We start from the raw sequence: 26,445 nt of genomic DNA, 5'->3' as shown, positions 1-26,445 counted from the left end.
ATAAAAGTACTTTAAAATGAAAAACCTATAACATAGTAAAAGTATAACGAGTCGAATAGAGATTTATACAAATGTGTCTTTGAACTAAATCACTTTCTAATCTAATCTGCTTGTTAAATCCCATCAAGAACTGTATTTTTCCATCAAGATGATGTGATATTTACTGGAGAATAATCAGTGGGTAAATGTAATAATTAAGCAAGCACTGCAACTAATTTGATTATTCTCCGAGTCAAAACCGTTCTAAACACGCTTCAAAATATTGAGCAGTAATCAACAAAATCAATGGGGAATTGTAAAGATTTATGAAGAACAAGATAAACATTAATATCCCATATTAATTGAAGGAAAGAAAATTGTATAACTGCAATTTCCAGCCATGAATTCAGAAATCCAAAAAATAAAATAATATAAATAATAACAAATGAGGAAGAAAGAACATTTGATTCTCCTTCTCCCAACTTTTTTCCCCACAAGAAAACAATAAATCATCTTTTCACTTGTACCCAGTCTTCTACTCGGACTAAAATTCTCCCGTAACCCATAAAACTTCTTTTTTCCTTTCTTTATCCATGTTGTTTATTGAATTCCTCGTTTAATGAAATGTTGATGGATCAATAGAGAAGCAACGAGTAAAAAGGGGAGAAGTAAATTAATTTCGGGAAAAAATCAAACAAAATACTCATGGAAGAAGGTGCGGAATTTTTTATTTTATCAATTTTTTTTTTTTTTTAGAATTTCAGTTCATCTTGTTTCGGATCATGATTGATGTTAATTTTTGTGTGTATTTTGATTTCAAATGGTTCGATGCCGTGACGGGTTTCTTTGGAAATCCCCGATTTGGGGGGTTTTTTGGTTTAATCTGACATTTTTCATTGCATTTTGGGAGAAGCTTGGCTGGGTTTGGTTTTAAATTCTGGGTTTTCGCATTTATTGGGTCTTCCCTGTAATTTTACACAAACAAACACACTCAATGCGTGATAATTTGGTATATAAAATTTCTAATGAGAGGGTGTCTAAGAACAACCATTGAAGCAGCTGGAAATTGAGGGCAAAGTACAATGTTTGAGGCTCAAGGAACAACCTTTAAGAAAATTATACTTTTGGGTTCTGCAGCTGTACCTTTCTTTGTGGTTGGAAACCTATTCTTGCATTATCCTTTCAAATGCATATTTTACTTTGTGGTTCTTTCATCTGATATGACTTGCAAAATTTTCAGATCTCCACATTGCTGTAACTTAATTCTTGGAGGATTATTTTTCCTATTAAATTTTGGTATCTTGCATTGTGGGTACATGGAAGATCAGATGCATTTGATTTCTAAATCTCTAATGACTTAGAAGACACTGCCTATCTATAAGTTTTTGAAAGTGCTAATTGATATAAGTTCAGGCTCTGTAAATTAAATTTCGTGTAAAAACACTTGTTTGAAGTTCTTGAAACATATACCAACCATGATTTCGTTGACAATAAGTGTCCTCTATTGATTTAATGAGCTGATTTTGAGACGCGTTATGATGATATGCACCATATTACCTTTTGAAGCTAAGAGATACAATGTGAAGAATGTGTCCTCTATTGATTTGAGGAGCTGATTCGAGTCACATTATGATGAAAATATATAAATATATTATTTTGAAAGGTATATATGCATATCTGAACCTGGAAAAGTAAGTAATACTGTTGGCAATAAGTAATACTGTTGACAGTTATGTACACAATGAAGGTCTCTTCTATGCACCTTGATAAAATTTTCTGTATTATTTCTTCTTGAAAACAGAAAAATGAACTTTAAATCTAAGTTTCCTCCGTGATACAAGAATGCCATTTTTACTTTTATTTTTTTAAATTTTGATTCTTGTAAGTTTGTCTAATAAGGGTCCAAGTTCTTGGATTAAGTTTTTTAATTGTTTATTTGAGCATGAGAAAGGGGCACTGGTCCCAGTGCTGGTGTATATCTTGAGTTCAACTCGGAAACCACTTGGGACTTATGTTGGACGTCCTTGCACATGCTTGCTTTAATGTATGTTTAGCTGATCATCTCAAGTATTATATGTTTGTTTCCTGTTAATCGTTTAGAAACATGTGAGGTGCGTTCAGAAGACGATAATGCTCTTGCTGAGAAAAGCAAGAAAAGGACAGTGAAAACACGTGCTCAAGTTGATGCTTTGGAAAAATTTTATGATGGTAAACTTTCTCTTTTTGTATGTCACGCCTTTCCATATGTTGTCTCATTAATGTATTATCCTTATACCCAATTGTTAAGAAGAACTTGTCCTTTTCCCAGAACACAAATATCCTACAGAGTCGATGAAATCGCAACTTGCAGAGTCATTAGGACTGTCAGAAAAGCAAATTTCTGGATGGTTTTGCCACAGAAGGTTGAAGGACAAGAGATTATTAAATGAGGAACCATCTGCAATGGGGAGACAAGATCGTTCAAGTGGGATTATACAGGATGGTGGCAGTGGATTTAAGCAAGACTCCTTAGGTAGCACAAAACTGGGAGAAGATAGAAATTTTGACACCAAGGAAGTTGAAAGTGAAAGGTTAGCTGGCCAAGAATTTTCTGCTGCTGACCTCACGTATGAGCCTGTTAATCACTATACCAGTAACTATAATCGTATTAATGATCCATCGTCAGGAGGTAGTTCATCATTACGGAATATGTCTTCCCATCATAATGGTGACTTTTTTGATGTGGCAAGCTCGAAATACCTAACACCAAAGTTTCCTATGGATTCAAAGGATGTTAAAGTTAGGCATGGCCCATCAGGTTATCTAAAAGTGAAAGGTCAGGCTGAAAATGCTGCTATTATTGCTGTAAAAAAGCAGCTGGGAAGTCATTACCGGGTAGATGGTCCGCCACTTGGTATTGAATTTGATCCACTTCCCCCTGGTGCGTTTGAGTCTTCAGAGCAGGAACCAGATAATGGTAAATGTTTTTCTACCCTTTACATCATGCTGTATAACAATGTTCTATCTTTATGTACTCACAGAAGTTTGTCCATGTTTGAACGTTTATGTTGGTTTGTTCATCTCCATTTGCTTTACGTAGTTGTGGTGCCTTGATTATGGAAGATAATGAAAATAAGCACACAAGATGTAAAATATAGCCGGTATATAATGGAATTGCTAATGAGAAGATGGATTTCTTGTGTTTAGATGAGCATCTGGTGTTCATATTTTTATGGGAGTTCCACAGAAATCATTGATAATTATTGTATTGAATGAATAACATGTTTAGAATAATCAGATGACTGATAATGTGTATATGTGGCAACAGTACGCTGCAATACATTAGCAATGTTCATTGGGAGTTACTAAAGAGGAGCTCCTGAGAAAATTACTTCTCCTGCTAAAAAGTTTCCAATGTCATAAAAATAGTCTACGCATGAATGATTTCTTGCTTGGCATGGATTATGCTTGTTTTCAACTCTCTATTTTTCAGAGCTTATGTGTCATCATATGACTTTTTCCACTTATGCGAGTGTTTGCCTTTTAGTTTCTGCTTTCATCTTATAATTGCTTATTGTTGGGTAATTATACTTTCTTAATGTCTACCACCATATGACTTTTTCCACTTCCGCGAGTGTTTGCTTTTTTGTTTCTGCTTTCATCTTATAATTGCTTATTGTTCGGTAATTTTACTTTCTTAATGTATAAAAACAAGTTTTGAGCAACAACTCTGATTCTACACTTTAGTCTCAGCCTGTGACACAGAGATTTCGCCATTTTACCTTAGCTCCTGTTTGGTGTAGATTAAAATCTACTAAAAATCCCAAGTCAAAGTCAACAATTAATCTTAATTATACATTTCATGGGACCCACAACTTTTCAACCACAAATTTTATCAACTTTTATAAAAAAAGGGGCTTAATTGTTTGTAGCTCTTATGAATTTTTGCATTCTGTTTCTATCAGCATAATGGATTTTCCAAGTGTATCCTATGCCCCTTTAAGTTATTCAGTATATCTTGCAAGTAGAATGTATTTTACGTAATCATTTCTCATTACATCTATGTGCTTCAATAACATCCATCTGATCCTTTCTTTCTTTAACTTATTCTTCTGGGTTTTTTCTGAATATTATTTGTTTCTATTGTGTATACTTGCCAGAACCTTATTGTGCTGGAGAACGTGTTCTGCAGTCCATTCCTGGCGTTTCAAAAATCCAGAAGTATCCTAATTTCAGCGAGGCAAGTTATTGTGGTGGACACAATCTTTAACTCATTTAGAAAATGTCAGCGATTTGATTTTATATGATTAGTTTTGTTTTCTTTCATTTAAATGCTCAACAGGGATATAAATACAATTACACCGGCTCTCATGACGCTGGCATGGATGGAACAAATTTTAGAATGACGCGCGAATCTGAAATTTCCGGAAGTTACCTCCAGCAGAAGTTGAAGATGAAGACTAGTACGTTGGATCTTGGGATTAATTCGCCAGTGCATTTTCCCGAAGCTTCTAGAAAATATATGCCAGACTATGAAAGTAGGGACAGTTATCAAAAGAGGCCTCGACATAGTATTGAAGGGATGAGAGTGGAATCTGTTTCTAGCCCTCCTCTTCTGCAAACCAATGGTGGGAAAGTGAGAGGGGAATGGACTGAGCCCTTGTTCAGTAAGTATAATGAAGTAGGCCCAAATGTTTCCCGTGGAGGGAACATTGAATACACACCATCAAATTTTACCATCAAGGGAAACGAATATCCCAGTTCTGAAGACAAAGGAATGCCAAGAAGAACGATAAAGGTTTAAACTTAACTTGCACATTCCTGCCAATTGTTGTGCAGTTTGTGACTCTTCTGCTGATGCTTTGTTCTTTGACAATGATGTATAGGATGCCAAGGTTTACAGGGAGAGAATAACGAATGAAATTTCTGAGCTGGATGGAGTTGTTCCCCCGAAGAATGGAATGAGTGTAAGTTTTGTGCTCATCTCAATGCTTTTATTTTTTTGCAGGGGTACTGTTCTTTTTTAATCTGTTTTAACATTTTTTTCGTATACGCAGAATTCAAAAAGAGTTAGAGATGGATTTTCTCAGCAACTGAATAGGAAGAAACTGTCCGTGATAGATACCCATCCATGCCCGTATCAACTCCCAAGGTTTGAACTATTACGCTTCCTTAATTTGGCTGCTGGATTTTGAGGATTTCAGGAGCATCTTTGCATCTTACGATTTTTATGTGCCTGAATTCTGTACCTGATCAATCCCTCCTCCAAGCCTCAACTGATATCTAAATTGTTTAATCCTACACGTGTATAAATCTATCTGTCCCCATAAATAGTATTAACACTTCGACTGATGCTGAGACGTTTCTATCATTGTGAAAGAAGTAATGACAGGGAAGCCAGGGGATGAAATGTGTTTGTTGTTGCCTATATCAATATCATTGAGCTAGCAATGCATTCGGTAAACCTTCATGTCTAAAACCTTAGGATGTTAGGGTAGGGACAACATTTAATTATTTTAAATTATTTTTTCAACATGCTTCTTCACATGTTATGTTGTATTCATTTTTCATCAAAAGCCTGACACATGGACAATTTTCATTTATAGATGGCGGCTGCACTCGAATTAAAGACTCTTTGATTTTTATCTGTCCTCATAACATGTTAAGCCACTTCATTTGAAAGCCTCAGTGCTTAGAAAGGGGGCGATATGTAATTGTTCAATTTATATACCCTATAATTATGTAAATGTATATGTTTGCGGAAAATTTATTTTTTTCAGGTAGTTTTTGTCCATATTTCATAAGGAACTTTGTCAAAGTCAAAATTCTTTTTAAGAATTTATCATGGTACTTTACCTTGTATTCTTGGTTTAATGCTGTGGCTAGAAATCCTGTAGATGGGTTGCCTAATTTCATGTTTTTCCTTAAGAGCTTAAAGTGATTGTACCCCCCCCGTGTATTCTCTTTTAAGTAATAAAATTATTTGATTACCTATAAAAAAAAAAAAAAAAGAATTTATCATNNNNAAAAAAAAAAAAAAAAAATTTATCATAGTCAAAGTTGCCTTGGTGAGTCCGGCATTTAACTGGTATTTACCATCTGCGCACGTCAAGTTTTGAGTCCATTAAGGTGACTCGGGATGAGTTGTGTCAATTTTTCAAAAACATCATAGCATTGATTTGAAGAACTACGTTTCACACTATTTCACAAACACAAGGGACATTTATTTATTTTAGAGCTCAACACTCCCCTTCACATGGAGGCCGAATTAATTTTTCACCACAGGCCTAAGCGCACAATTTTCGCAAATGGTATGCATGCGCAAGGAGCATTAGATCCCCACTGGTTGTCACCAACTCTCACAAAGACATCAAGTTCTTGGTCTTTAGTCTAGTGTTGGTGAACGCAACACATTGGATTGCACTATTTGGTAGAAAACACACACGTCCCTATAAATTAAGGGATTGTGGGCATGACTCGCATTTGTACGTTTTACATATATGTTATTCTATGCAGATTATTACTTGTTTATCTTGTATTTTGGCTTGAAATGTTTTGTGCATGTGATACAGGGAATGACACTTGTTTGTATAGCTTTCGTAATGGAGCAATATTTCTGCTAACATTGCACATATGTCAATATACTTTAGGTCTGTGGCTGAGATTCCGTCTAGTTTTAGTGAAGACGATGGAGGTGCAGAAATGAGTTCTATGGATTGACAACTGGCAATTGGTAGGAGAAAATACAGGACAGGGTCCTAAGGCTGTGGTTGTTGAGTACTCAGCTTCAATGTGTCAATTGAAAGGTGCTGCAACTTTGTACAGTGTAAATTTATTTGCATTATAACCTTAGGAAGGTAGTTGTAATTATCGATAAAGACTATTAGAGGCCCTTTTGGCAGGCTTCAGCTTTTGTTTCAGCTTCTGGATAGCTTTCTGGGGAAGTTACCTTCTATAAATGCTCTTTTAGATAGACAACACTATCAGAAAATTAATCAAACATGTCCAAAAGCAAAATTTTAATCTCTGCAGGAGTTTTTGAATTTTTAAAAGTCCCGTCAAACGGCCTTAGATTTGCCCGTTGCACTTAGTAGTTTACAATTTTATTTTATTTTTTTTCAAAAGCAGTTTAGTTTAAATATTTTTAAGAGTAATTCGTTGTGTTTTGTAAGGTTGATTCTAAATTTTCTCTTTTTCGGTGGATGCCCTTGCACTATCGTATGTAAATTATTAGGTATAAAACCTATTTTACGAGTAATAAAGAAGGAAAAAGAAAAAGAAAATACATGACAAAAATTTGCTCTTTCTGGCAAAACTTTGTAGATGCAGGTTAAATTACCTAATGGAAATAGTTCAGGGGTTTTCTTTATTGTATGTAAGTTATTCTATGAAATTTTAACGCAATTATATTTATTTTCATTTTTTCATAGTCGAACCAAGTTTCATTTTTTTCTTTGCAACTCACAAAATTGATGTTTTGGTCAATATGTGTGTAAGTTAGCCAAATATGCTCTAGGCTGTATTCCCGGTAAATTAAGGTAGATTACATGAATTTTTTTTAGAGTAATATTATTCATAGGCAGTGACTGTATTAGTCATCTAACGAGGCATAATTTTAGTAATTACAAAATGTGAATATTTTTTATAATTTTTTAAAATAATTATTAAGATTATGTCGTAATATATCACATAAAATGATTATTACAGTCGCTGATTATAAATAACATTATTCATTCTTTTATCAATGAAAGGCTATTTCAGCTATCAAGCTCAATGAGAAATGCCAAATTTCAATTGCTTTAAGACATGGCTGTAAAGAAAAACTCACTTTGCTAAAAATCTTAAAATTGCTGTAAGAAACTAAAATATAATGGGATGCTAAGTCACAAAATCTAGTAAAACAATCTGTGGTGCAAAAATTAGTCAGATTTGTGAACAAATTGGTAATTTTTCTTCGCTGTCAAGCTATTGATCTCACTCTTCTTTCTCGATCAAATTGGCATGGGCTTCTTCCGAGTTAATTCTTTTAGATTCATTGAACTCCAACAACTGCAGAGAGAAATGCGAGTGTTAATGGAGAATTCGACCGAGTACCTTATATCAGAATACTTGGACGCTCATCTTGCCATCAACAAATAAATGCTCAGGCGCAAACTGAAAAGTGAAAACAATCAAACATTATTAGTTACTTTTAACTAAAATATTTACTTATTTTGAAAGGAAATTATTTCCTTAAAAATGAAGTCACTTTTTCAACTTTAACCAATAAAAGAAGTTATTTATTTTTTAAATGACTCATAAAAATTTATTAAAAATTTGATTTTTTGTTACACCAAACGTGGATTTGTTTCAAGCATTTAATTAAGTGGAAATTACAAAAATCCAAGCATTTAAAAATCTCAATAAAAAAGTCAAGTAAAATGTGTTTTTTTTTTTTTTTATATGCAGATTTCAGGTTTTAATTTAACTATAATATTAATACAAAATATTTCATTCCTAATTCAACCCTAAAATTCCGAAAATCATTTCACACTACCGCCCTCTCTACTCCTCACTCTCTCCCGTTAACCCCCAGCAACGATCGTCCACGGTGCCGCCGCCCATTGAGACCATCGCCTACTGCTGAAGAGAGCCTTTTCACGTCGTCCTGCAGCGGTGCTTCTACCGCTACGAAGCACCACCGCTTCGAAGCCATTTTCTCGTCGCCCCTGTAGCGTGAGGCTATATGTTCTACACAAGCGTGGACTGAAACTTGGTGCGCTGCTGCGAATCGCCGTTTCACTTCTCTCTTTTCAGATCTGCCGTTCTCTCTCTCGTACCCTCTTTCTGCAGTGGCAATATGATTTTTGTGGTGTAGTATTTTTGGTATGTTGAAGGGGAACAAGTAGCGGTTGGTGGCCGGCTTGGCTTGGTGCGGTGGCTGGTGGGTAGGTTTTCACGTGGTGGTGGTGGTGTTGGCGGTAGTTGTGATGGTGTTGTGGTTGTGATCAAGTACTGTGGTGGAATGGGATCGAGATAAGGTGTGATGGTTGCGATGGTTTGGTGCAAGAGGCGATTGGTGGACTGATGGTGGGGTGTTTCAAATCTGTGACCAACCATTTAGGAGTCCGTGACCAACTATTTCGCTGATTTGTGACCTAAAATTAGGTATATGTCACTAAAAATTTGCTGGTGGTGGCCAGATGGTGGTTGGCGATTGTGTGATGGTGTGGTGTGGTGTGGTGCAGTCGGTTGTTGTATTTTGGTGGTCGTTTTGGTTGTTGTCGACTGTGGTCGTGGTGGTATTATGGTGGGGCGGGGTGTAATAGTGATTGCGACCAATTATTTTGGTTGCTCTGTGACTAAGGATTGGTGGTGGATTGGGATCGAAAGTAGAGTGTTTGTTATATGTGATCAACGATTTTGTTTGTGATCTTAAAATTTGATAACCATGACTATAAAATAATTTGTGACTTCAATGATTTGGTCTGTGACATTAAAATTTGATAATCCGTGACTATACAATTTTTATAAAATAATCTGTGAATTACAAAATTTTTGTTCCGTGACCTCAAAATAATCTATAATTAATTAATTTGACGATATGTGACCAGTAAATAAATATGTGATCATTAATCGTGTAACTGTGACTTTGTTATCTTTAATTAATAAATATTTTTAATTAACTAAATATAAACTTGAAATTTCAAACTATTTATCTTATTTTTGAATTGATATAAACAATATACTTGAGATATGAATTTTTCCCTTTAATTAAGTAGTAATTTCCAAAAAGAAGACCAAGCGCAACATCAAGTCTATTTAGAGGCCCGCCCGATTAAAAAATGGCCCATTTCCAGAACCCAAATTAAATCCAAATCTCACCATCTTCCCGCCGCAAGCCTCCATTCTTTCTGCGATTCTCTGCCTCCAGGCTCCAGCCAAGAATCGAAGGTGGGTGAATCTTTCTTATTAGTGTTTTATTCTATTCTTTGGTACAATTTTAGACCATCTTCGGTGAGGATTAACATCAAATTATTTTTAATAAATTTTGATAAAAATTAATAAAATGTGTGATTAAAATATTGTGAGTATTGGTTAAAAATTAATCGTTGTCTTTGATTTAAATTAAAATTTTGATTTTAGTCGCTATTAAACATTGACCTCGAAGGGACGCTTCTTCTGAGTGAGCTTATCCTTGGTCTCAAGGGCGGCTCTTCAAATGGTCAATAATCATGAATAGCAGCTGTGGTAACTGATGATTGATGCAGGCTTGTCATACATAAGGGAGTAACTCACTTCTCTGTAAAGGTTATTTGGTGATTAACAAAATATGGGTATCTTTTATGGATGCCCTTGTTTGGTAAGTCAAAATTAATAATTAATTATAAAAACACATTCGATGGGACATTTCATAACTTTTATCAAAATCTATTAAAAATTTGAATTTAATTTACACCAACCAAGGGCTAAGTATGAATGATGAATACTTACAACATTTACTTCCCCCCTGGTAAAGATTTTTTATAATAAATAATGTGACAAGTGCCTTTTTTTTTTTTTGTTAAATAAGAATATGGGGTTAAAATGTAAGAAAAAGTTATGAATCAAAATGCAAAATTATTATATTGATAGATTGTGTAATTAAAAATATTGAAGAGTCAAGGCTTAATCTTTTGTTCTTCAAGTTTTCAAATTTGAATGTTTACAAGTTACAATTTTTATTTTATTTTTGCTGAAATTTTAATGTCACTGCTCCCTTGTATATCCTTAAAATTAAAGCATTATTGGAAAGTCGCCCCACTTCTTTAATTGATTTTGATTGCTTTACAAAGAAATATCGTTATTTTCAAGTTGAAGAATACTCCCATCCTCCCATGATTATCTCTTATAATCCCTAATTTCACGCGCTTCCACTGCATTGACACCTTCAGGAAAGTCGAAAACTGCCCTCCCTCTAAATTACGTATTAAAGTTTAAGGTTCGAAATTGGGATGAAATGGGGAAATATATCTTGTGATTTATTTGGATATGAGCTCTGATTGTGGAGATGCGAGGATTTGAGTGGAGTGTACCCTGGAGACGGCCCTGAGAGTGTGCAAGTTGAGCGATCACACAGGACCTCAAAATTGTAGGGGCACCAAAATTTTTTATTTTTATTTTTTATAATTGTATATTTATTTATAATTAAATATTTAAAAAATATATTAATTTTAGAATATAAAATTTTTATTATTAGGCATAAGATATTAAAATTAAGAATAATGTGACTAACTAATTATAATTTCCTTGAATATAATATTCTTAAACAATATTCCTACCTTAAATAATATAAGGGCAAAGGGAAAAGTCAAAAAGAGATCAAGCCAACTAGAAAACTGAGAGAAGAAAGAAAAATTGAGCAACCGTCATTTCCAATCGTCTTTTTACAGAAAAGAATTAAATAAATCAATCGTCTTTTCCAATTGCCTCATCTTTGAGGCAAAGAAGAGAGAAACCAATTATTATTTTTATATATTAGATGAAAATGTTGTTGTAGATGATGCACAATTATCTTAAGATTCTTTCAGAACCAATTATTTCTTTTAAATATTAAATCAAGCAATTGGATCACTTGAACGAATGTTTGATTAACTCAATTCATATGAAAACAATTTCGGATTTCTATTTTCTTCTAACAAGTTAAACTCATTGGATGATGCTAATTTGAAAGCATGTTATGAGCATCTTGATATTATTTTAAGCCATGTAAATTTTTGCAATCTTGATAGCAAATATTATTTAAAGAGTTAAAAGTTTTGTGAAATCTTTTACCAAAAGAAATAAAGATGGCTTTTGATATATTGACTTATTTGAAAAGAGTGGATTGCTTTCCGAATACATGTATTGCTTACAGAACATTATTGACAATTCCTATTACTTATGCGTCTGCTCAAAATGTATTTTAAAATTGAAGTTATTAAAATTTTATTTGCGATCAACCATGTTACAAGAACGATTGAATGGATTAGCTTTGATATCTATTGATTAAGACTTTTTAGAAAATATTGATTACAAAAGTTTAATTAGCGAGTTTGCTTCTAAAAATGCGAGAAGAAATATTTTTACATAATTTGTTGCATTTCAAGATTTACATTTGATATATATATTTTCAAGGTTCGATGCTAAAATGGAGCAAAAGTATTTCATTCTTTTACTACTTTATTACATATGGCAAGAAAGACTTCGTTTATAAATTATAATTGAATTATTATTTTGTCTTGGATTCAAACCAAAAAAATTATCTTGTGAAAGTTACAGGAGTCGGCATTTATTTACTTTAGGAGTTCTGCAGAATGCAGTTCACTAAAGTTCCTTATTTGCTCCATTTGACGTCAGATTAGAGTTACGTGTCTTCATTTTTGTAGTTGTTTGAGAATTGTCGCATGTATATTGGGAAAAGGGAATTGTCCTTAAATTACTTTTTAGTAATTTTTTATTGAGAATCACTTGGTTAGAAAAATGTATCGGGAAAGAAATCCTCTTTCTTACATGTATATCTTGGATCTTGGTATATTCCCCAGACCAGAATTTTATCTACCTACTAGCATGAACATCATTGTAATGTAAGTTCTCAGGTTTCCTTTCTTTGACTTTTGGAGTCGCGGAAGATGCAGGCACTTCAGGCGAGTCCTATTGGTTCCTCATTTTTCTATGGTCGAGCGGTTCGGTTAGCCTTTTTCTTTTGAGTCCAGAAATAGATAGAAACTGTTTTTATAACTGGCTAATAGCTATAAACTCGTCGAAGATCAATAAATGTGTACTTCATGAACAATTAATCTCCAATAATTAATTGATTATCGAGTGCTGATAATCTATATTCATATCGAACATCTTTGTTGATCTCATTGAATTTTCTATACATATTGGGGCATAAAATATCCGAAATGTTTAACTATTTGGAGGACATTATCTAGTAACATGATGTCATCAATCAGAGGGATTACAAGGAGAATTCCTCTTGGCCTGAAGTATGCTGAGGTGATCAAATTTAACTTGTTACACTTCAAATTTGACTTTCAAAGATTTCTACATATATTTATTTGCCCAATATGAAATCATGTAATGGTGACGTAACACAGATTTCATGGACCAAGTTCTCTCCAAGCGAATCTAAGCATAGTGCTTTATATTGTGCCTTAAAGGAATGTCTCAAGCTATGCATGAAAACTGGTGTCTAGAATGAAAAAGGGACAGTCTTTCAAATTACATGCCATTTATTCATTTAAATCTATAGACACATAAACCTTATCGGAGCCCATTTCAGGAGAACGTGAACTTCGGAACTTACAGGTACAGGCTAAGCTTAAAAAGTTTACTTATAAAATGAATAAGCAAGTTTCACATTAAATAATATTTTTTACTGGTAATAGTTGGAAGTTGTTGGTACCAAACATTATTATTTCGTAATTTTAGAAACAATTTTATAAAGAAACTCAAAACTACAGAAATATAAATCGCGAAAAAATAAAAATAACAACAGATGTGTTTTTGCTCCAAAAGGAGCTCGGATGTTCAGTTCAAAGAACCTAATCACCCGTTGAGCCTCAGTCAAGAGTATGCTCGAGATTCCACTAAGTATCACAAAGAAATCATACAAATGTTCGAAAAAATCAGAAATTTCTTCGTTTTATCTCGCCTCCTTTCACACAACTTCTCTCTCAAACAAGATCACACAGATCACTCAACCTTTCTTTACAGAATGAAAGATTACAACACAAAGAATTTCAGATTTTCAGAGAGAATGAAAATCACGAAGAAGAAAACCCTCACACAGAGAGAGAAAGAGAGTACACGAGAAAATTCTAGAGAAAAAAACTAAAACTGTTCAACTGCAGAAGACTAAAGGGCCAAGGTAGATGTTCGTTCAAGTGAATAGTCGATCCAAGGGTTGGGGCTGTGCCACGTTTACGACACAGCCCAACCCTCATAAGAGGCAAAAACGTTTTGCCACAAAAACACGTTTTTATAAAAAAGTTTGGGCCTGACTTATTTTGCAAAAAACACGGTCCAAAGAAATTTGAGGCAGCCCAATTTTCAACATTCTCCACCTTGCTGAACAATTTCTTTGTTTCACCAAGTGGATTCAAGCTTCACTTGACTTCATTTGCTCTCAGAACTTGTAAAGAGAAAAAATCTGAAGTTAGTTTATTTTTCAACAAAAGAAATTTTGAATATCACTTGATTAATATTTTAAGTGATGTTCAGAATCTTCAAACAGTTCGTAAATTTACTAAATGTCAAAATTTTTGTTCCCAAGTCAGAAGGATTAAATTCTGTAGGGATTTTAACAAGACTAATCATACCCTGTTCAACCATATTCCTTACAAAATGAAATTTTATATCAACATGCTTTGTTCTATCATGATAAACTGGATTTTTACTTAAATGAATGGCACTTTGGTTATCAGTATGAACAGCAACAGATTCATTTACAAAACCAATTTCATTTAGTAATCCTCTTAACCATATGCTCTCTTTTACAGCATCACATGCTGCTATATACTCAGCCTCAGTAGGGGACAATGCAACCAATTTTTGCAACTGAGATTTCCAACCAATACAACTATTACACAAAGTAAATATGTAGGAGGATGTGGATCTCTTTCTGTCAAGGTCACCAGCAAAATCCGAATCTGTATAACCCTTTAAGATTACACCTTCATTTGTTCTCTTAAATTTTAGTCCTAGGTTAATTGTGCCTTTCAAGTACCTAAACATCCACTTTATTGCTAACCAGTGAGTTTTCCTAGGATTTGCCATAAACCTACTCAACAGACTAATCCCATGAGCTAGGTCAGGTCTGGTGCAAACCATAAGATACATGATGGATCCTACAGCATTAGCATAGAGCACATTTTCCATTCTTTTTATTTTATCTTCAGATTTAGGTGATTGATCACTAGAGAGTGTAAAGTGATTTCCAATAAGTAAAGAAACATGTTTACACTTACACATAGCAAATCTTTGAAGTATTTTCTGTATATAAGAAGATTGTTTTAAAATTAGAGTGCAACTAGATTTATCTCTTTCTATTTCCATACCAAGAATTTTTCTAGCAGGACCGAGGTCTTTCATTTCAAATTCAGATTTCAGTTTTGACTTAACAAACTTAATTTCAGATTTATCATAACAGGCAAGCAGCATATCATCCACATATAACAACAGATAAATGGATTCGGGTCCACCTGACCCTTTGAAAAATAAACAAGAATCATAACTACTTTTCACAAAACCTAGGGTCTGAACATAGGAATTAAACTTTATATACCACTGCCTGGGGGCTTGCTTTAGCCCATAAAGAGACTTTTTCAGAAGGCAGACCTTTTCAATTTTTGATTTTACTTCATAGCCCTTAGGTTGATTCATGTATATGACTTCATCAAGGTCACCATAAAGGAAGGCATTTTTAACATCAAGTTGTTCTAGGTCCTAATCAAAATGGGCAATTAAAGCCAATAGAATTCTAATTGAAGTATACTTGGCAACAGGAGAAAAAATTTCATTATAATCAACTCCTTCCTTTTGGGTGAACCCTTTAGCCACCAATCTGGCTTTATATCTCTTATTTTTTGTTTTAGAATCTCCTTCTTTAATTTTGAAAATCCATTTGCAGTCAACAACCTTTTTATCTTTAGGTCTATTAACAAGAACCCATGTTTTATTCTTTATTAAAGAATCCATTTCCTCATTTATGGCTTCTTTACAAAACTTAGAACCACGATAATTTATTGCATCTTCAAAATCATTTGGTTCAGAATTCAAAGAGTCCAGAATAGAAAATAGGGTAACAAAGTCATCATTTCTGAATCTGGTTGAAGGTATTATGTTCCTTCTTTCTCTGTCTCTTGTTAATTGATAATCTGCTAATGGAAGATTAACAGATTCGGTTTCAGATTCAGAATCAGAATCATTATGGTTATTTTCACCATTAGATTGAGTAGACTCCACCTCAATCAAGACATGTTGATCTATATCAGTTCCAGTCTGATCTTCCACTAAGGTTTCTCTCACAAGTATAGGTTCATCAGATTTAAGATTAGTAGGGATATTACAGGGAAATATATTTTCATTGAAGATAACATTGCTGCTCAATATAACCTTGTAGCAATGTTGCTCTTTAACCCAAAGTTTATAACCCTTAGTCTCCTCCCCATAACCCAGAAAAACACATTTCAAGGATTTAGGTTCTAATTTTCCTTCATTTTGATGTGAATAGGCAGTACAGCCAAACACCTTAAGTTTACTGAAATCTGGCATTTTTCCTGACCACAGTTTTTCAGGAATATTAAAATCAACAACACTTGATGGACTTCTATTTATCAAATAAGTTACAGTTTTTAGGGCTTCTCCCCAAAACAATTTTGGAAGACCGGAACTGTGAAGCATACACCTGACTCTTTCCAGTAGAGTTCTATTCATTCTTTCAGCAACTCCATTTTGCTGAGGAGTGTAAGTCACAGTTCTGTGTCTTAAGATTCCAAATTCGTTACAAAAAGAATTAAATTCAAAATTACAGAACTCAAGTCCATTATTTGTTCTTAGTGCTTTGATTTTCTTATTTGTTTGATTTTCAGTCATCAACTTCCAATGTTTAAAAGCTTGAAAGGTGTCCGATTTTTGTCTTAAAAGAAAAGTCCATATTTTCCTTGAAAAGTCATCTACTATTAGTAGATAAAATCTAAATCCACTTAGAGTATTCACAGTAGCTGGTCCCCAAAGGTCAGCATGTATATAATCTAAGATGGAGGTGGATTTGTGAAGTCCAGTTTTGAAAGGGATTTTTGTTTGTTTTCCAATTATGCAGTCCTCACAAAAATCTAACTTTCCAATATTATCATTTCCAAAACATCCAAGTTTATTTAAGGAAATTAACCCCTTTTCAGAAATGTGGCCAATCATTCTATGCCAGATTAAGGATTTGGTTAAGGAAGAGTCTAAGGCAGTAGCACTGTGACCTACTAAAGGTTCAGCACAGATGGTATAGATACCATTTATCTTAGGAGAGGAGATTATATTTCTGTTTTCAAGATTTAATCTTAAAAGACCTTTATGAATCATTATGTTATAATTATCATCTAATTCTCCCAAGGAGATTAGATTCCTTTTGAGTTCAGGAACATATCTAGTGTTTGTCAGTTCAAGGATACAATTGTTGTTTAACACTAATTTCAGTTTCCCTATTCCTTTAATTTGACAACTCATGTCATTTTTCATTTGGATCTTTCCCCTATCAAGTTCAATAAATTCAGAAAACCAATCTCTAATGGGCACATATGAAAGGTACAGCCAGAATCGAGAACCCATTCTTTTGGATCCCTTCTGGTTGTAATAACAAGAACAACCCCTTGTATTTCAGGGTCACTGTTGCAGGCAATGGCTGCAGAGCCATCAGCATTGTTCTTGCCCTTTATATCAGAAATTTTCTTAAAACAATCTTTTATTAAATGTCCCGTCTTTCCATAATAATAGCATTTTCTAACTTGATTTCTGTTCTTCACTTGAAACTTATTCTTATCTTTAAATTTCTGATTCACAAATTTCCCTTTCTTAGAATAAATGTAATTACACTGATTTGTCTTTTTATCTTGTAATGGTTTTTCTTTGATGTGAAACCCCTCACCACCCTTATAGTTTTTGGAGTCAATTTGTAGTTCAAGTTCTTTATTTCTCAAGGAAGTTATTATGATATCAACATTAAGGTCATCTCTGCCATATTCAAGGGCATTCTTAATATCCCTATATTTCTCACTCAGAGAATTTAGCAGGCCAACAACCTGTTGTTGTTGAGAAAGCTCTTCATTACAATTTGCCAAATCTTGAGTCAATTTAGTGTATTTGTCAATGTTCTCTTCTAAGCTACTTGAAGGATCAAACCTAAAGTTGTAGAACTATCTTAAGAGATAGCATTTGTTTGGCATGGTTCTAGTCAGATATGGGGATTCTAACTTAGTCCATAATCCTGCAGCAGTAGTGTTTTCTCCTACCTTTCTAATAACACTGTCAGATAGATGCAAAAAAATGGTACTCCGGGCAATCTCAGATAGTTCTTGTCTCCTATAGGCACTAATTTCAGCAACCCAGGTGACATCCAGGGCACCTGCACACCTCTGTTGCAATAACAGGGCTCTCATTTTCTGGTGCCAGAGACTGAAGTCTCCAGTGCCAGTCCAGGTTTCAACTTCAAAATTATGAGAGCTTGACATATTGACAAATTATTCACAAAATCACAGCAACACAACACACAGAGTATTGCACTTTCAATTAACAGATGTCCAATAGCAAGAATGTGATAAGTAGGTAAGCTAGCAGAGATATGTATAAGACAATATTATCATGCAGAGCTACAAAAGAACCAATTACAGTTGACAGAAATAAGGAATTCACGTATTTAACAGCCTAAGGAGTGATAATCCTTAGTTCCACTACTCCCTCAGATTCCTAGACCCTCACAAGAGATCCGGACAAAGGAAAGTAATGGAGGATTACTGACCTTAATGACTGGTTCCAGAAATAATCAAGGTAACAATTACAAATATGAGGGGGTTTTAGGAAAAATACCACGTTGTGAAAAATTTTAATTTTAGAACACAAATACCAATAAGAGATTATTTGGAATGTGATCAGAATGTCAATGCAAGTTCAAGAACCCTCCAAGTTGTGGTGACTCAGTGTGAACTCAGCAATATGTCAATGACTCGGTATGAACTCAGGGTAGGTAAACTCAACTCGCCAAACTCAGTACGAGTTGTACCAAGTTACTCAAACTCAGTACCAGAAACAACAAATCAAAAAGGTTAGTACTGAGTTTTAAACTTTTGCAACAAAACATTTCAACAGCAACAACAGTCAATGTCAGATCTTGCAAGATCTGACCAATTATTTTGAAATAACCAAGTTTAACGAAGAATGCCTCAAGTCAGACACAGATCGAGAGTGTTTAAAAAATTTCTTCGAACAAGAAACAACAAAAAACTTTCAGATTTTGGTAGATCAGTAAGTCGAAAAACAATTTCAAGAAATAGACTGTAAAGAAAATTTTAGAAACAAGCTCTGATATCACTTGTTGGTCCCAAACATTATTATTTTGTAATTTTAGAAACAATTTTACAAAGAAACTCAAAACTGCAGAAATGTAAATCGGAAAAAATAAAAATAACAACAGATATGTTTTTGCTCCAAAAGGAGCCCGGATGTTCAGTTCAAAGAACCTAATCACCCGTTGAGCCTCAGTCAAGAGTATGCTTGAGATTCCACTAAGTATCACAAAGAAATTATACAAATGTTCGAAAAAATCAGAGATTTCTTCGTTTTATCTCGCCTCCTTTCACACAACTTCTCTCTCAAACAAGATCACACAGATCACTCAACCTTTCTTTACAGAATGAAAGATTACAACACAAAGAATTTCAGATTTTCAGAGAGAATGAAAACCACGAAGAAGAAAACCCTCACATAGAGAGAAAGAGAGTACAAGAGAAAATTCTAGAGAAAAAACTAAAACTGTTCGACTACAGAAGACTAAAGGGCTAAGGTAGATATCCGTTCAAGTGAATAGTCGATCCAAGGGTTGGGGTTGTGCCACGTGTACGGCACAGCCCAACCCTCATAAGAGGCAAAAACGTTTTGCCACAAAAACACGTTTTTATACAAAAGTTTGGGCCTGACTTATTTTGCAAAAAACACGGTCCAAAGAAATTTGAGGCAGCCCAATTTTCAACAGAAGTAACTACTTATTTCACAGTAAGTTAATAATTACTTTCAGATTAAGCAACTTTTTTACTTTGAGAGTTAAGAGTAAGAAAAATAGGTTACATCTTTAAGCCTGTTTGGAAACTAAAAGCTACTTAAAAGTACTTATCTAAGCTTAGCCAAACAAGCTCTTTCATTTACTGTGGTTATGACTTTCTGGTTGCATTTGCAGGTGAGGCTCGAGCTGGTGGACCAAGCAACAAAGGAGACGAGATTCCCACAAATTATGTGCAATTTCCAAGCACAGCATAGGTATCTGACATGGAGACAGAAAAGATAGGTAACATTGTGCTTTCTCACATATGTCAGGTTATTGTATTTATTTCCCCCATCTTTGTGTACTGTAGTCGTGAACCTTGTTTGCTAATGGATTTGTTAGATTTATCTTCTTAATTCATGATGAACTTGTTACGAGTCATTACTAAATAAAAAGCAACTGCAATTCACTCTAGTTACAGGGTGGCGGTTAAAGTGCCGTGTAAACATTCTCAGATCATGGGGAAATGGTTCGATTAACACTTTGATGCACTTTATTATTATTAATATTATTTTGTTTTGTTGAAAACAAATGCTGCATACTCATTAGTCTATGATGGTTATAGCTGTATATACGAGTTTATGTGTCTGTGACATCCAGAGGTCCAATTTGCAATGTTCATCTTATCTGAAGTTTAGGATGTAATTTGATTAGGTTCATTAAAAAGACAATTCATGAAACAAAAATTTAATAGAAGGCTGATGGAAAACTCTGAATATCAGGATCCAGGTTATCAAGTTTTGACAAGACTAATTAGGAAGACTCCTGCTTAGGTATCTGTTTTGGGTTATCGAGCTTCATATTTTATATTTCTTTATGTAATTGTTTCACATTGTCACTATTCGGTAGGAACCAATTAGAAACTTCCTCTTCAATGGAGTTGACGAACTTGGAAGCAAAACATTTGTCAACTACTTTCCAGAGTATAAGTGTGGGGATGGAACTATAAATTGAAGGGCAGCATGGTTGGAAAATCATTTGAAAGTTGACCCTGGGATGGTAGAGGAGAATTTTTTTTATGATAATTAATTAATCATGGATAGACATCCTGCATTTTGAATCATCTTCCATCTTGCTGTCACCATTATTATCCTCTTTTACCTGATATCTGATATGTAGTTTGCCTTATCTGCAACAAACTCCTTCCATCCTATAAATCTTGGTCTTCCATTACATGAAAGCAATGCAGAAATCTCGTGGAAGTTAGTTTGAGAGTAAGCTTATGTGATATTCTCATAAGCTATTCGAGTTCAGTTCCTCATCCATCCAACTATGACAGTGCTAAAAGTTTTGCAAGTCTTGCAAGAACATGGACCCCTCCTTTTTTTATTTCGTGATTGATTGAAGGCGTTGCTGGGTAGAGCTTCCTATTTGTTAAAGAATAAAGATATAGAAAGATTGTCGTGAATAGTCTGAAAATTTTTCCTCGTACGTTGATGTACATTCTTAATAGTTTGGTTCTCTTTTAGTTATTTGTAATTCCATAAATTCTCAGCGCTTATCTGTTTGGAAGTTTTAGGCACTAGAGCCATCGAGTTCTATTTTTCCTATGAGCATCTGTGCTGAACTATTATGTGTTCATAGTTTTAACCATATTGACCTAGCTATGAAAAATCCTGGTTTGACTTTTAGACTCTTCGAATAAATGTCATTTCGGATTTTAAAATATTTGATACATGTAGAAAGGCCGGTGGCCTACAAGGAACGTAAGATTGCACAAATGACATTATTCTGAGGTAGGTTCAATGCTGTCCAACATCTTCACTGAAAAAATACGAGTTTCTAAATAGGTTTACAATATTGTCGTGTTTGGTAGGAAGGATTTGATAGTATTACACAATAATAAGGAATGAAAATAAGTGAAATTTTGTTTATTATAATATCCAGTCATCTTCAGTACCATGCACCAAACATGAACTAAAAGTACAAGTAATTACAACATTGTCGAGAAATCTCTAATTTCTCAACCAACAAGGCGGTAACTTACAGTGAATAGAAAGCATTTTCATACTTAATGATCTTTTAATGGTTAATGCCAAATATTTGGCAAGATCATGTATATATATTAAGCAATTAATAATAAGCTGGTAGAAAATGAGCAAGTTGGGATTTCTCAAGGGCACTTTGGTCCACCTCTCTTGGTTTTCCAGTTATTGTAGCAAGGGCATACTTGCTTGTTGCCATATGTGCCAGGAGGCACGCACAAACACTTTGCACAGCATTTTTGACAGAAGAACATGCATGGCTTCTTGAAAGATGTTTTTGAGCATCTACTGGTGCACCTAGGTGCACATTCTGCGCAAAAAATGGAGCTTCATTTGGCACAAAGGTAAAATTCACCGAGAGTTTAACATATATGAATTTTCATCTTGATCATTGAACTTTTTTTTTTTTTTTTTGTGTCGAAGTGGCCATCACACTTATAATTTATTTCAGTGTCACAGTCATGAATGTAAGTAATGGAATATAACTAGAGAGAGATGATTTTTACCTTGTCTTGTTGAATATCATGTTTTTTGAGGAAATTAATAGGATGCAGAACAAGATTTGACAAAATTAACTTCATAGTTAGCTATTTAGAACTGCACTGGAGCTGAGACTGTCATAATGACATTGTTCTAACAGTTTCTTCAACTTAGTTCAGCTTGATGCATTTATGGTTTTTTTAATGTATGGTCGAGTCGAGTACTGTGTACTAAACATGCTCTTAATTCCAGTAATATTAATAAAATTAGAAACTGTAACCCACCTTGAGGCTGAAGGCTCCCCTGAGTAGAGCCATACTGCAATCAACAGAATGAAATATTAGCCAAAGAAGAATAAAAATTATTTGTGGTTGACCACATATTTATTAAAAAACGAAACTTATTTGTTGCTGCACAAAAGAAAGGCAAAAAGTGTATATGGATACATAGCATGAAGGAGGGAATCTGATCTTACCATTTGATTGTTTCTCTGTGGTTGCAGCTGAGAAGCTGGTAGTAAGGTGCTAGAAGCCTACAAAAATTCATTCGAGGCACGTGAGAAATTTTCAAATAAGGAACACTTAAGAGATAAGACGCTGAAGTCATCAGTACATTAAAAAATAGTTGAAACTAGTAAATAAATATGTTATTAATCCATCAAGTGATCAATATATATTTATTTTTAGCATATGTAAGAATATCGTGATGTGAAATAACACGAGCAAGCTCTTCTTCGTGAGGTGGCTAGGAAACTTGTGAATTACCTGATTATGGGCTAGAATAGCAAACATGAAGATTAGACAGAACAAGGTTAGTTTCTTTGCCATTGCTTGGAAAGCGTACAAGCCTTGTAGCAAATTGAAAGAGAGAGGGAGTGAAATCAAGTGTATGAATTTGTGCAAAAAACAGCAGCATTTATAGAGAAGGGCTATATGTTTCTTTAATGTTCAATTGGGTAGGACACCACAGTATTAGAATGCGACATAAAGTAACAGTTGCTTTTGGGAATGGTACCCTTGCCCTTAGGTCTTTGTGACCCTCTTTCTCAGACACTGTGATTTAAATTTTTAATGAGTTTGTTCAATGAGAAGTACGAACTGAACCGGCTAATGCAAGCCATGTGTAGATAGTCTGACCCAATTTGACATCTCTGACTACCATAACTAACAAAGACTATGAATGCAAATCTCGTCGGCTTCTATTTATAAAAATTGTGGACATGTTACCTCTTTGTTGAAAAGATGAATCCAATAGTGTATAAGCCAAATGTTAACTCTTACGTCTTCACTCAAAACCCAGCAGATGGCTAGAAAGAATTGGTCAGATTCGACCATAGTTTTTTTGCCCAAAAAAGTGAAAATCATGTGGTCTTGTAATATTTACTCTCGAGTGTTGTAGTCACAATTAAATTTACACCAAAGAATTTCCTATGGATCCGAAAAATAAAAAATTTCGAACTTTTTTCCTCTAGATCCAGATGCCACGAGACTTTAGAGAAACCGTTTTCTTGAAAAAGTTTCTGCTGACGGGGAGAAACGAAACAATGAAAGTGAGTTTCGCCCAAGTTAGCATAGTAGAATTAAAAGACGGGCAATAAGACATTTTTATGTTTCTCGGCGAGGACAGTTTGGTATATAGTGTGAGACCTAAAAACAATGGTATCATTTAAATTGTATCTTCAACATGCCCATCTCACATAGGAGAGATTTCATTTTTTTATTAAAGAAAATAAATGTATAGCACTGATATATGAACTTAAGACATTTGCATGCTCTCATACTACCTTAAAATACTTTAAAGAAGTTTTTAGATCAAGCGATTCAATATGCATCCCTTGAGTCGAATGTCTAGTTTGACATATCATTAAAGGAATTCAATTTTGTTCACAATAACATGAAAAAGGATAAAATGGTGCCGCATTGGCATTATATGCAGGAATTGTTCTTGCCTTGAGGTATCTGATATCATCCATGTGCAATAAAATACATGAAAATGACCAAACATATAAAATCTATTTGTGGATGAAATTCTTTATGACGGTTAATAAATTTAATTTATCTTAGAAATTAGGTAACTTAGCTCGTCTACTCCAACATATTTAATATTTACGAGCGTGAAATTATGTACTTTGTTTTCCTACTAGTAGTATACATATTACCAATCAAATACATGAATGCGATGGGAGTCCATCAACATGTGCAATCACATGCCCCTATTGGTACATAGGGTCACCTTTCAAGGACCCCACCTCCACTTTACCTTCAAGACATAATTTTAAGTTTTTAATGATGAATTGATTAAACAAAATTTTAGTCTCTATCAATCTAGTTATGAAAATTATGCACGTATCGTGTGTTCAGCAAAAATAAAATAATAATAATAATAATAATAATAATAAATTTATATTTGACTTGTACACAATGAGTCGTGGAGTACTGCAGGAACATGCTAGAAATGAGATGAGCTTGATAGGTTGGAGTTGTGATGGATTTTCAAACTTAAATTCTAGATTATATAGGTTGGATGACATCTGTTTTATGAGCTATAGCTTTTGGATAAAGTAGTATCAATACCTTATATCCGTTGATATTAGAGCTAGAGGCCCTGTATCTGAGTTGATGATAGAGCATTCATGGAGTGGGTGGATAATGCAGGAGCATGTTTGAAACGGGATGAGCTCAACAGACTGACTTGATGTGATTTTTTGGGTTTGATTATAGAAAATATAGAATGAATTGTATTAATGTCATGAACTTTAGCTTTGGACAAATTGGTTACAGTACCCTACATCATAAAGATATAATTTAATGAATATATTTGTATCCTTTGTCTAATAAGTAAAGCTGGTAGATAAATTGGTTCAACCACGCCACCCACCAGCACGCTAAAGAGTAACTTATAACTAAATGCAAGGTGAGAAATGAGTATGTAAATGCTCATATGCAACAGTCCACCATCTCTAATAGGCCTTTTAGAGAAATTATTTGCAAATTGAGGCTGGATTTGATGATAGAGTTGGACCCTTTTTCTCCTTTTTGTCCTCGGTTTGGGAGGTGAGTAGGGCCTTCTTATCAATCCATTTTCTTCTAGTAGATGCTCATGCTTGCATGTGGCTTGTTGTAATGTTGTTATAAATGTCGTACGCACATTGTACGAGATTTATATACGCCTATAAAATATTTGTTTACTGTCATGTCATTAGTATCTTTCAAGACTGTTAATTGTCTGATAGAAGAAGAAAACTTCATCATATTTGAGAGAAATAATCCCTTTAAGCAAAAGGCTTACTCTCTCAGAAAGGTACCCTTAGAGAAGTTACCCTAATATAACCTTAACAGGTTTTAGTTTTTAGAGCACGAGTAGAATGTCTTATGACTCGGCCCCAATGCCTGTTGGGGAGTTTCATTTGAGTGCCAAGGCTTGGTCTTTAACATCAAGAAATATAAGCGATTTCCTTAAAAAATAAGCACCTAAATAAGTTGCTTGGTAGAGCAAATCTTGTCGAGTTCGACTTATTTATTCTGTCAACTACTAGGAGTCCGGTTTAAATATGAAACTGCCAATTTCTAACCCATAATGGAATTAAAGAGGCTGCCATCTCAAACAGAACTACAATATATGACCAAACATATAAAATCTATTTGTGGATGAAATTCTTTATGACGGTTAATAAATTTAATTTATCTTAGAAATTAGGTAACTCAGCTCGTCTACTCCAACATATTTAATATTTACGAACGTGAAATTATGTACTTTGTTTTCCTACTAGTAGTATACATATTACGATAGTAGTAAGTAGTCTTCAATATCTGTCTTAACCTTAGTTAATTTGTATATTAAAAATTAATGTACACAACAAGAAACTAGTAATTTTCGATGGAAAAATTCATCAACAATTTTAAAAAAAATACATTGATAATTATATTTACCGATCGAGTCAATCAAAATTTGACTTTTTATAGCAAGTAAATCACAAGTTGACTTTTTTTCTTTTTTAAATAGAGAATCAACCAGATCTCTATCATGTGTTTTTTTTTTGTCAAGAAATTAGTCATTTAATTACGAGAAAATTCATCAATAACTTTAAAAAAAAAAACATCGTGTCATAAAAAGAGAGAAAAGGAGAATAGTAAAAAGAAAAAAGTCAATAAATTTGTGAGTTTTATTAAGAACCAAAATCTTATATTTATAAGGAAGAATTAGGGCTACTAGGAA

General features: G+C 34.0%; 2 protein-coding genes and 1 long non-coding RNA gene across 5 annotated transcripts; 2 read left to right on the top strand and 1 right to left on the bottom strand.

Moving 5' to 3' along the window:
* Window positions 1-340: 340 nt before the first annotated feature.
* LOC111382671 (homeobox-DDT domain protein RLT1-like) lies at window positions 341-6,985 on the top strand. Of its 2 annotated transcripts, none has more exons than XM_023006707.1 (8): window positions 341-694; window positions 2,080-2,187; window positions 2,288-2,935; window positions 4,119-4,198; window positions 4,301-4,756; window positions 4,845-4,925; window positions 5,016-5,110; window positions 6,531-6,746. In XM_023006707.1, the coding sequence occupies exons 1-8, from the start codon at window positions 685-687 to the stop codon at window positions 6,535-6,537; spliced, it is 1,485 nt and encodes a 494-aa protein (XP_022862475.1). In that variant the 5' UTR covers window positions 341-684; the 3' UTR covers window positions 6,538-6,746. The 2 variants fall into 2 exon arrangements, with proteins under 2 accessions (XP_022862475.1, XP_022862474.1); XM_023006706.1 differs by having other exon boundaries at window positions 346-694; window positions 6,609-6,985.
* A 5,487-nt stretch (window positions 6,986-12,472) lies between these two features.
* On the top strand, window positions 12,473-21,232 carry LOC111382676. 2 transcript variants are annotated; one of them, XR_002700588.1, is made up of 4 exons: window positions 12,473-12,542; window positions 19,901-20,008; window positions 20,488-20,538; window positions 20,615-21,232. It is a non-coding gene; the product is annotated as an uncharacterized LOC111382676 (long non-coding RNA). The 2 variants fall into 2 exon arrangements; XR_002700587.1 differs by having other exon boundaries at window positions 19,901-20,538.
* A 383-nt stretch (window positions 21,233-21,615) lies between these two features.
* LOC111382674 (protein GAST1-like) lies at window positions 21,616-23,148 on the bottom strand. Its single transcript, XM_023006712.1, has 4 exons — window positions 22,995-23,148; window positions 22,706-22,762; window positions 22,515-22,548; window positions 21,616-22,060 (listed from the first exon to the last, which is right to left on the bottom strand). The coding sequence occupies exons 1-4, from the start codon at window positions 23,055-23,057 to the stop codon at window positions 21,879-21,881; spliced, it is 336 nt and encodes a 111-aa protein (XP_022862480.1). The 5' UTR covers window positions 23,058-23,148; the 3' UTR covers window positions 21,616-21,878.
* Window positions 23,149-26,445: the final 3,297 nt, after the last annotated feature.

This window comes from Olea europaea, unplaced genomic scaffold (assembly GCF_002742605.1).
Source record: "Olea europaea var. sylvestris unplaced genomic scaffold, O_europaea_v1 scaffold2547, whole genome shotgun sequence".
NCBI lineage: Eukaryota > Viridiplantae > Streptophyta > Magnoliopsida > Lamiales > Oleaceae > Olea > Olea europaea.
Note: the sequence above shows the minus strand (reverse complement) of the source record. Positions and strands in the feature narration are given on the sequence as shown.